At 41.4% G+C, this 12393-nt stretch overlaps 1 protein-coding gene across 3 annotated transcripts in view; it reads right to left on the reverse strand.

Moving 5' to 3' along the window:
• Positions 1–5691: 5691 nt before the first annotated feature.
• Positions 5692–12393, reverse strand: part of WDTC1 (WD and tetratricopeptide repeats 1) — a 49362-nt gene continuing 42660 nt past the window's right edge. For 2 of the 3 annotated variants that reach the window (XM_040424268.1, XM_040424269.1), the window contains 3 exons: positions 11580–11745; positions 11006–11198; positions 5692–7183 (listed from right to left, as the gene is read on the reverse strand). In XM_040424268.1, the coding sequence (XP_040280202.1) occupies positions 6980–7183; positions 11006–11198; positions 11580–11745 (563 nt within the window). In that variant the 3' untranslated portion in view covers positions 5692–6979. The remainder of the gene's footprint in view (positions 7184–11005; positions 11199–11579; positions 11746–12393) is intronic. The other variant, XM_040424270.1, reaches the window with a different exon arrangement.

Below are 12393 nucleotides of genomic sequence, written 5' to 3' on the forward strand. Positions count from 1 at the left end.
TATCGCCGCATCCGTAATACCCTGCTCTATAAAAATACCACATTATCTAACCTGTCAGATGAATGTTGAAAATAATAATAAATAAAAACGGTGCCAAAACAGCTATTTCTTGTTACCTTGCCTCACAAAAAGTGTAATATAGAGCAACCAAAAATCATATGTACCCTAAAATAGTACCAACAAACCTGCCACCCTATCCCGTAGTTTCCAAATTGGGCTCACTTTTTTTGGAGTTTCTACTCTAGGGGTGCATCAGGGGGGCTTCAAATGGGACATGGTGTCAAAAAACCAGCCCAGCGAAATCTGCCTTCCAAAAACCGTATGTCATTCCTTTCCTTCTGCGCCCTGCCGTGTGCCCATACAGCAGTTTACGACCACATATGGGGTGTTTCTGTAAACTACAGAATCAGGGCCATAAATATTGAGTTTTGTTTTGCTGTTAACCCTTGCTTTGTTACTGGAAAAAATGGATTAAAATGGAAAATTTGCCAAAAAATCTAAATTCTGAAGTTTTATCTCCATTTGCCATTAACTCTTGTGGAACACCTAAAGGGTTAACGACGGGCTCATTTTTGAATACCTTGAGGGGTGTAGTTTCTAGAATGGGGTCATTTTTGGGTGGTTTCTATTATGTAAGCCTCACAAAGTGACTTCAGACCTGAACTGGTCCTTAAAAAGTGGGTTTTTGAAAATTTCTGAAAAATTTCAAGATTTGCTTCTAAACTTCTAAGCCTTGTAACATCCCCAAAATGATCCAAACATGAAGTAGACATTTGGGGAATGTAAATTAATAACTATTTTGGAGGTATTACTATGTATTATAGAAGTAGAGAAATTGAAACTTGGAAATGTGCTAATTTTTCTAAATTTTGGGTAAATTTGGTATTTTTTTATAAATACAAATAAAAAAAAATTTAACTCCATTTTACCAGTGTCATGAAGTACAATATGTGACGAAAAAACTGTCTCAGAATGGCCTGGATAAGTAAAAGCGTTTTAAAGAATCTTTTCAAGGCCTGGGCTGCAATGATTATGATGCTGGTTCTCAGCAACCACTTACTTTTAGCTGACAAACCGCTGAAATCAGCATTTCTGTCACTACATTATACTGCCCTCAGTAAGGTCAGCATAAGGCCTCATGCACACGACCGTTGTTGTGTTCCGTTCCGCAAAATGAGGTTCCGTTGTTCCGTGATCCGTTTCCGTGTGTCTTCCTTGATTTTTGGAGGACCACCAGACATAAAGGAAAGTAAAAAAAGAGTCTAAGTCAAGTTTGCCATGCAAATGATAGGAAGAAAAAAAGGACGCGGACGACAATCTTGTGTGCCTCCGCGTTTTTTCACGGTCCCATTGACTTGAATGGGTCCGCGAACAGTTTTCCGTGAAAAAAAATAGGACAGGTTATATTTTTTTGACGGACTGGATCCACGGGTCATGGACGCAGATGACAAACGGTGCATTAGCCGAGTTTTCAACGGACCCATTGAAAGTCAATAGGTCCGCAGAAAATCACGAAAAACGGTACAACGGACACGGAATAAAACAACGGTCGTGTGCATGACGTCTAAAGTTGATGACAGGTTCCCTTTAACAACGTTTCTAAAACCAGTTTTGAGAGGTGTAGTTTCTAAAATGGGGTAAATTAGGGTTTCTATTATGTAAGCTTCTCAAAGTGACTTGAGAACTGAATTGGTCCTTTAAAAAGTTGATTTAGGAAATTTTTGAGAAAATTTCAAAAATTGCTTCTAAAATTTAAACCTTCTAACGTCCTAAATTTTTTTTATTACATTACCAAAATGATTTTAACATAAAGTAGACAAATGGGGAATGTTAATTAATAAGTATTTTATGAGGTGTCTTAAAAACAGAGATTCAAATGGTGAATTTTTCAAAATTTTCTGTAACTTTTAGATTTAAAAAAAAATAAAAAATAGTAAAAACATATTGACTCAAATTTACCATTAACATGATGTACAATGTGTGACCAGAAAACAATCTCAAAAGGGCTTGGATAAGTAAAAGCATTCCAAAGTTATTACCACATAAAGTGAAACATGAGTTGCAAAATTAGGCCTGGTCAGGAAGGGGACAAATGGCCCGGCCTGGAAGTGGTTATGGACAGTTTATTTTCCTCATCAGAAATAGCACAGTTAAACTGTCGGAATAGATAAAGCCGTGAGAACGGATGTTATGTCAGCACCAGGGATGTCAATAGGGGGTGAATATAATTTTTGATAACTGCAAATAAAAGGGGGTCAATGAGCACATTCCAATGTGTACGTGCACGCTGCCATAGCTAGAAACACAAAGAAAAAACACAATGCAAAAGCACTCTGCAGACACAGATAAAGTACAATAATGCCATAATTATAGAAAGTATGCTAAGGGTCCATTCACACGTCAGCAATTCTGTTCCGCATTTTGCGGAACGGAATTGCGGACCCATTCATTTCTGTTCCTGAAAAAAATAGAACATGTCCTATTCTTGTCCGCAATTGCGAACAAGATTAGGCATTTTCTATTAAGTGCCGGCGATGTGCGGTCCGCAAAATGCGGAACGCACATTGCCGGAGTCCGTGTTTTGCGGATCCGCAAAACACACACGGACGTGTGAATGGACCCTAATGCTAATGCTACGCTTATTTTGTAAATTTGAAATTCTTAGCAAATACATTTTGTACAAATTTATTTGTGCCCGTCTGCCAAACGTCAAGGCGATCTCTGTAAGATGGGAACCTAACACTAAATATTACCTGTTATGTGCCATAATGGCCACCATAAAATTCAGGGAGCCCAGGTTCCACATGCATGCTGGGTCCACTCTGCTTTTTATCATTTTTGGTGCTATAATGTCTGCCCCCTAGGCTGATTTTAATTAGTGTAAGTATAAAGCTGTAGCCTGCTCTCATTGCATTCATTGGAAGCCGTCTGGCACCAGGAGAGGGCTCAGCATGCATGTTAGTACCTGCATTCCCTGGATTTAATGGAGGCCATTATGGCAATAAAAATGGTAAAATGCAGAGTGGACCCAGCCTGCATGTGCATTTCTATGGGAGTGCTGAAAATAGCTGAGCGCTGGCTCATAGACATGTGAATGGACTCCTATAGAAGTGAATGGAGCGGTGCCCACGCTTGCGCGGTGCATTTCCCATTAATTTCAATGGCACTTCTGAAAATAGCAGAGTGTGCAAATTGGCTGATTTTGCTACTCCCATAGAAATTAATGTAGGGCGACCGTGCCTGGGGGCTTTGTTCTAAGTATAGGTACAGGTCCTAGAGGTGGAACCTGCATCTGTCAGACATTGAGGGTATATCCTAGCGATACACCCCCAATGTCCAAGATGGGAATACCCCTTTAAAGGGGTTCTTTACTCTGGGGACCTTTTCTGCAGACACTTAACCCCCCCACCCTGTGTGGCCAGACCTGCGGTGGGAGTCATATTTACCTGATCCTCCACTGCTTCGTTCCGGATCAGTGGCTCCCCTTTGAGCACCACAGCTTTTGTGTCTCCCCACGTCAACATTCTGTTCAATTCTTGTCATGGGGCCAGAGCAGCCACTGTCTCAAGTCTAATGAAGGCTGGACGGGCCGAAACGCGTCCATTACCGTATTTTGATGTATTTATGAAATAAAGAGCTTATGAACTGAAGATTGCAAGCGCTCACTGGGAATTTCTTCATTATACTGTGGAACTTTTTCCTCCCCGTGCCGGCGCGCATTGGGTCTGAGTGCCGACTGTCTTCCTGAATTTCAAGTCTGATGTTGACCCCTCTGTGCTTCAGTCACGTGCTATTAGGTCACAGAGCATAGATACTTAACGCCCTGTGCCATAATAATACGTCATGGATCAAGCTCAGGAGCTGTCCTACAATCAGCACCCCAAGAACTTGTAATAGCATCCGAGGGCCTTCTGAAGTCCACCAGGCCTGCCATTATATTCTGCCTCTGGTAGGATGTAGCAAACTGCCTGTCAGAATGACACTGTTATATAGGAGTATTACAGTGTATAGTACAAGTGATCAAAAGACTGCAATTTCAGTTGAATAAAAGGTTAAAAAAAATCTCAAACATAATTTATATTACCACATGCGCAAAGACCCAAGCTATAAAAATATTCTATTATTTAATCAGCACGGCAAATGTCTTAAAAAAATAAATGCCCAATGCCAGAATTGTCATTTTTTGGTCACCTCACACAGCTCTGTTGGCAGAAAAATGAAAAAGTTATGGGCGTTAAAAATGGTGACACAAATAAGTCTTTTAAAAGAGCTTTTTTATTTTTATTTGAAATTTGATATCTCCATAATCGTACTGATCCACAGAATAAAGTTAATTAAGTCATTTTTACCGTACAGTGAACAACATAAACAATGACAGAATTGCATTGCTTTTTTCATGCCGTCACCCCAAAAATACTTTAAAAGTTAAACAATATAGTAGAGGTGCCCCAAAATGATGGCATTAAAAATAAAACTTGCCACGCATAAAAGAAGCCCTCATACAGCTATGTCAGTGGAAAGATAAAAAATAAAAAAAGTTACAGCTTTTGAAATGCACAGATAAAAAAAAAATATCAATAAAAAGCTTAAAGGGGTTGTCTCACTTCAGCAAGTGGCATTTATCATGTAGAGAAAGTTAATACAAGCCACTTACTAATATATTGTGATTGTCCATATTGCATCCTTTGCTGTCTGGATTCATTTTTCAATCACATTATACACTGCTCGTTTCCATGGTTACGACAACCATGCAATCCAGCAGCGGTGATCATGCTTGTACACTGTAGGGCAAAAAATGCCAGCCTCTCTGGTGGCCGCGCACATAGGCTGGTGCTTTTTCCCTTTAGTGTTGAAGCACAGCCACCGCTACTGGATTGCAGGGTGGTCGTAACTAGTGTCGAGTGAACTTGTGGTTTCAAGTTCGGCGTACAAGGTTTGGGTTATCTAAGAATTCCGTTATGGATTTCGCTACCATGGACCATAACTTATAGTCCATGGTAGCAAAATCCATAACAAAATTCTTAGATAACCCAAACCTTGTACGTCGAACATGAAACCACAAGTTCGCTCAACACCAGTCGTAACCATGGAAACGAGCAGTGTATAATGTGATTGAAAAATTAATCAAGCCAGCAAAGGAGGCATTATGGATAATAACAATACATTAGTCTTGTATTAACTTTCTCTACATGATAAGCCAGTACATATTGATGACCTATTCTCAGGATAGGTCATCGATATCTGATTGGGGGGAGGGAGGTGGGGTTCGACTCCCAGCACCCCCACCGATCAGCTGTTTGAAGAGGAGGTGCCGCTTATGTGAGTACTGCTTCCTCTTCAAGTCTCAGAAGTGTAGTGTAATTACAAGTTCATTCACCTGAATGGGATGAGCACTTGTAATTACACCGCACTGCCGCAAGCGAGATGACGCATATTGTAATCTTGTACAAGCGCTGCCTCCTCTTCATGAAGTCGGACTCCCACCTATATGATATAAATACCCTGGCTGCACAACCCCTTTAAGGGGTTAAGCTAGATAACTTACAACATCGAATCCATTTCATCTGTTGCTCCTGACATGATACCTCTTAACCAGTGGTTTTCATTCACAGGAGTGGAAATTGTCTATTTTCACAAACTACGGTAGGTTCTGAGTATGCAGGTGTCATAATGAATTAGAATGCATATCACTTCTGCTCAGAAATAAAGATTTTTTTTATTTGTAGATTTACATCAAATACAAATTGAGCAGAGTCACTCATGAGGCAAAGACAGCTTCCCCATTAAAAAAATCAGATGTTGAGGAGAAATGGTGCTGGCAGCAAAAAAACAAAAAACTCTCAAAGTAGTGAGAGGTCAAACAGGGCAGCCTTATTCTGAACCTATAGTAATAAGCCAACTACTTCAGTCTAGGCAACATTCTAGACCGCCAAAAGAGGTCTTCACATTAGTTAAAAACTAGGCATAATATCTACAGACCAAACTTCTAGATGGTGAAATCTAGAAAAAATAAAGGCCTACCATACTTCTGCGTTTAACCATTTTGACAAGCTGAAAATGTATTCCCATGGCAAGTATTCTAAACCCTACTAAATTATCTTAAAAGGGAATCTGTCACCAACAACATTCCCTATGTAACCAAGCCCAGTGTCAAATGGGTATTGCTCACTCTTGTTTTGTTGCTCTGTGGCTACCATGCACTTTTTATCAATATACATATTAGGTGTTTAGTCTATAAAGCGTTGCTCTTGTTGCACCTAAGCTCCTTTCTCTGCCCAGCCCCTCACTCAGATCGTTGATGGACAGGGCCTGGTAGTAGGTACGTAATCCCACCCCACTGTCTTCACATTGGCACATGAGCAATGCAGCCCCAAGTCTCTGCCTGGAAGAAATGAGTGCACTACACATTTGCCCATCTGAAAACCACCAGCGCAATCAACAGTCTGGGGGAAGAGTAATCAGGTGAGCAACACCTATTCGGCACTGGGGTTGGTTACATAGGAATGTCGTTGGTGACAGACTCCCTTTAGGTCATAGCGGTTATAGTGATTTCTATCATTCTGTTAGCTGCCTCAAGCATTCATAGTAACTCTTCATTTTATGCAGGTTTAGTCCAACTTGTAAATCTTGAAAAAAATGCTGGGAATCCAGAAAAATAGCGCACACCGGCATTATAGCCTTTTTTTAGTGTCATTTTAAATCATTACCCCTGTGAAAACATAAGAGGATGGGTTGTGCAGTGATCAGCATCCAATTAATTTTAGGAGCTTGAGGTGACGCAATGCCTGGTTGTTGTGTTGGTGATGTTGACGTGGAAGGATGGATTCTGTACTTCCACATCTACCATTGTCATTATGAGGTACATTGGTCTACACAGAATTTTTTTTAAAGCAAGATGCATGGCCATTAAAATATGGTCAAGCTTGTCTTTATAAAGGTGTGTATACCCCATATCTCACACCCATCCCTCTTGTTAAGGTTAGCTGGTCCGGCACTGCACTTGTCCCTCTGAAGAATCCTCATCATCTGAGCCTCCAGATGCTGGACCTCCTCCGCTCAGTCCTGTAATTCTGTAACCCATGTTCAGAAGCATTACTTCCAGTGGGTCAGCATTCATTCTTCTTTGGTTAGCTTGACAAGCGCTCTCCATGTCCTGTACTACTCGTCTGTCTGGCCCTTCATTCTGCAAACAGAGAGAGAGTTGTCTTGGGTATAGTATACTTAACATAACTAATACCATTGGACCACTGGACTGCATCAGCAAATAACCTAGGAAAAATAGGTCATCTTTCCAGACAGCACATTGAAAGATGAATGACCCAGTTCATTAGGTCTATACAGAGTTAGTAGATGGTGGACAATTGCCTTCAGAATAGCCGATACCCGATATGTCGGACAGCAGCTTTCTACCCTCTTCCATGCATGTGTATGGGACAATTGACCGAGTTATCCTATGTGTATGGCCAGCTTTACAGTATGAACATTTGTTTGTTACTCTTAAGTTAATCCTACCTCTGCCTGTAATGGCCAAGATAGGAATAACCACAGTCATTGCCAGATAGGGGTTGCCGGAGTTATGGAAATGGCCGAGCAGCCGGTGGTCCGCCATTTCCGTAACCCTCACAGAAGTGAATGGTAGCAACGCTCTTTCTGTAAGTACCAATTTACTAAGACATGTTGCTTGCTGTGCTATGCAGCTTGTGTAGCTCTCTTTTACAGCTATGGGAGCAACAGAAACAGCACAACACTGGACTCTCGGATGTCTCCATAAGTGCAGTCACCCCTAGCTCACACTTAAAGGGGTTGTCCGGGTTCAGAGCTGAACCTGGACATATCCCTGGATTTCACCCAGGCAGCCCCCCCTGATATGAGCATCGGAGCAGTTCATGCTCCGATGCTCTCCTTTGCCCTGCGCTAAATCGCGCAGGGCAAAGGCATTTTTAGGAGTTCCGGTGACCTACCGGGGCTCTCCATGGGGCTGCCAGGAAGCCCGGTGACATCATCGGCACTAATGGGCAGCCCTAGCCAGCAAAACTGCTAGGGCAGTGCTAAAGCCCGCCCATCAAAGCCAGTGACATCACCGAACACACTGCCTAGCGCAGGGCAAGGGAGCGCATCGGAGCATGAGATGCTCGGATGCTAGCCTAAGGGGGGCTAACTGGGTGAAAATAAGGGTATGTCCGGGTTCAGCTCTGAACCCGGACAACCCCTTTAATGAGTAGTGTTCGGTGGGAATATTCGAATCGCAAATATTAATTGCGAATATTGCAACTTTTAGAATATAGTGATATATATATATATATATATATATATATATATATATATATATACGAATATTCTAGATTTTCTTTCATCTGAACCCATGATCCCTCCCTTCTTCTTGCTTGTGGGCCAATGAGAAGGCTGCAATGTCTTTGTCTGAGCTTAGCAACATCCCTAACAACAAATAGGAAAGTTGCCCTTACTATGCAAGAACCTCCCCAGCAGCCATTTTCTAAAGTTTATTGCAGTTATGAAAGACAGCAGTGTCATTGCTGTGCTCTGTTGTATTACATTAGACAGTTAACCTATATATATATATATATATATATATATATATATATATATATATATATATATATAAAATTCTGATAGTTAAGGGGAGATACTCAGTGTAGGTTAGATTATATTATCAGCTACACTATAGATCAATCTCAAATTCTCGAATACAAGATGAATATTCTACAAAATATTCTCGAATATTGCCCCTGCCACTCATCACTATTAATGAGGTTATCCTATTTCAGCCATAAGAGGCCATTAGAATGGAAAGTGAGAGAGCAACTCTGCTCTCATCTTGACTGTCTTTATCTCTTGCACTCGCTCCAAACGAATAAATGCAAAATTTACTCTATTCCTTTATGGGAGGCAGAGCCTCTGATCACAATGACCACTCCTTTACCTATACTCGTTACATGCTATGGTTATAACAGCCATCACTATAGTCCATCAGAATTAAGATTTCTACCCACTGATGCTGGCATGAACAATCATTTCCAAATAGTTACACAAAAATGTGACATGTTTTTTTTGTTTAAATTCAATGTCATGTAAAAGTTGTTGTAAGCATAAAATTATTACATCATATTTGTATAGACTATGTTTTGTATGTTTTCTGAAAAAGAAGGATTTTGTTAGTATGCAGTAGCTGTGGTATCATCAAGTCATCAACCCCTTTTCCCTGGTTCACCATCTACATTTGACCCAGTCACAAAAAAGTCTCCAGGATCTTCTCTTTTTCTCACCTTACTACCTGCACTATTCACCCTATTCCCTCACACCTCCTCCAATCTCTCTCCCCGTTTGTCACTACTCACGTCACTAAATTTTTCAAACTCTCTCTCTTCTTGTATCTTTCCCTCTTACAAACATTCGGTCATAACCCCACTGCTAAAACAAAAATCATCTCTTGACCTGTCCTGTACAACTAACTACCAACCTATCTATACTCTCCCTTTCATCTCTAAACTCCTGTATCTTCTGGCCTACGCTCGCCTCATCCGCCATCTCTGTAAACTCTGTCCTTGACTCTTTGCAATCTCATTTCCATACTCTACAGAAAATGCCCTTTCCAAAAAAACAAATTACCTCCAGACAGCTAAAAGCAATGGTGACTACTCTCTGCTCATTCTTCTGGATCGCTCTTCTTCATCTGACACTGCCAACCACCAACTCCTACTTGGCATGCTTTAATCTACTGACCTAAAAGGGGGTTCTCCAGGCTTTTATTAAAACAGTTCTTTATTCTAACCTGTGGAAGAAAGACTGTAAGGTTAATACTCACCTGTCACTCGCTCTGCTGATGCCACTGTCCCCGCTGCACTCATACAGGCCTTGGGCTCTTCGACCCAGGTGCTGACCATATGTGTGCATTTATTTTTCCTGTTCAGCAGAACAGTGGAAAATGCAATTGAACAGGTCAAAAGTGCATTTCTGGCCAGGACCCAGGTGAAAGAGACGACAGCCTGTACGAGTGCAGCAGAAATGTTGTGATTGACAGAGCGAGGTACGGGTAAGTATTAACCTAACGATCATTCTCCCACAGGTTAGAATAAGTTTTTATTAAAAGCCTGGAGAACTTCTATAGGGACACTGCTTTCTTGGTTTTCTTCTTACCTCTCTGACCACTCTTTCAGTGTATAATTTGCTGGCTATACTTCTTCCTACTCTCCCTCTGGCTGTTGCAGTTCCTCAGGGTTCAGTCCCAGGTTTCCTCTTCTCTCTCTACACAGCCAGATTTGGTTTCCAGTACCATCTCTATGCTGACGACACCCAACGATACATTTCATCCAGGGACATCACCCCTGCTGTACTACAGAATACCAGTCACTGTCTGTCTGCTTTCTCTAACATCATGCCTCTCACTCTATCTGAAACTAAATCTTTCAAAAAATGCCCTTGTGTTTTCATAATCTGCTAATTTACCTAAACCTGATATCTTCCTCTCAGTGTGTGACAGCACACATGCCGCCTCTGTGTTATGTTTGACACAGATTTTTCTTTCACCCCCTATATTCAATTGCTTGCCCGCTCATGTTGCCTGCACCTCTAGATTTTGCCCTTTTCTTACTGTGGAAATAAAAAAAAAATCATTGTTGTCCTGATCCATTCGCATCTTGATTACTGTAACTCATTACTAATCTGTCTTCCCCTCAGTAAACAGTCCCCTCTCCAATCTATCCTTAATTTCCACAGTCAGGCTCATCGAACTGCCACTCTGATGCTTTCTCCCTGTGTCAGTCATTGTATTGGTTGCCAGTACACTATATGATTCATTTCTCTGGAATTTATCTGGGGGGGGGGGGGGTCAGAGTTGATCACAATAAGTGGCCACATCCAACAAAGTGTAGATTTTGGAAAATCTTGTTGATCTAACAGTAGCCATGTCAGCAGATAACTAGAGAGTACAGCAAAAAGCAAAAAGCAAAAAGTGGAGTATCACATTTATAATAAATTGATCTCAAACCTCAGAACGTGGGCTCCATAGTCTCACAACAGGGTCAATACCACTTGTGGCCAAGAAGCAGTAGTTTGGATGTGGTTGCAGACAGTTAACTATGGACTCATCTCCTTGCAGGACCCGGATGAGAGCACGAGTCTCCTTCTCCCAAATAAAGAATGAGCCATCATCTGATCCACTTACTATGTACTGTGCATTACTAGGAAGGAAATAAAAAATAATAATTAAAAGGGCAGAACGGTGGTTCAATGGTTAGCATCGGTGCCTTGCAGCGCTGGGGTCCTAGGTTCAAATGTGACCAAGGACAGCATCTGCATGGAGTTTGTTTGGTCTCCTCCTGCTTGTGTGGAATTCCTCTGGACATTCTGGTTTCCTACCAAACTCCACTGAGGACAACAAGTGATGATAATGTCTGTAAAGTGCTGCCGAGTAGGTTAGCGCTATATAAGCAAGTTAAATAGAAGATAGGACTATTTAATGTCAGCGATTGTCAACCTGCGGAATAAATGCAGGCAATATGCCTATCACAGTAACATACTTTGTGCAGTGACAAAAAAGCAGAAAAGGTAGTTTGTCTTACCTTCCCATAAAGCTGGCTTCTTTTATGTCTGTAGTGGTGTTACAGTGACCACAATATCTATGTTTATAATCCAAGCTTCTTTCTCTAAGCAGCAGCTCATCTTCTGAGAGTGAATCCTTCCTGCCTCCAGATCGCAGGCGAACAGAGCCCCCCTTCTTATCATCTTCTGTCAGGGAGATGCAAAAAAGGAATGATCCATCTCTGCCTAAACTTGATGGATTATTTACTTTCTCAAGTATAAGGGTCCATTGACACATCCGCAACGTGTTTTGCAGATCCGCAAAACACGGACAGCGGCAATGTGCGTTCCGCATTTTGCGCACCGCACATTTGCCGGCACTAATAGAATATGCCTATTCTTGTCCGAAATTGCGGACAAGAATAGGACATGTTCTATTTTTTTCGGGCCCACAATTCCGTGTCCGGGCAGCACATTGTGCTGCCCCATAGAAATGAATGGACCCTAATATGAATGGACCCTAGTAAAGCCATGCACAGTCATTTCCTGAATGACTGGTTCACAGTTGGCCTGTATGGATTCTCATCTGGACGACAACAGAAATTACCGATCTACCTTAAAGCACACATGCTGCTTAGGCAGAGTTTACAACTGTTTAGTCATTTCCTGTTTTCCGTTTTGCCAGATCCAGCAGTCAATGGACTCCAATGAGGCCCGTCAGACCTTAATTACTTATAATGGCTTCTGATATTTGACTGGAATAATATTGTGATGCATCCTTAGCTATTTTACCATCTCTTGTATTCGTTCCATCCTCAAAGGGATTGTCAGGGCTTTTACTATTGATGACCTATC

The sequence above is a fragment of the Bufo bufo genome, chromosome 3 (genome assembly GCF_905171765.1).
Source record: "Bufo bufo chromosome 3, aBufBuf1.1, whole genome shotgun sequence".
Lineage (NCBI taxonomy): Eukaryota > Metazoa > Chordata > Amphibia > Anura > Bufonidae > Bufo > Bufo bufo.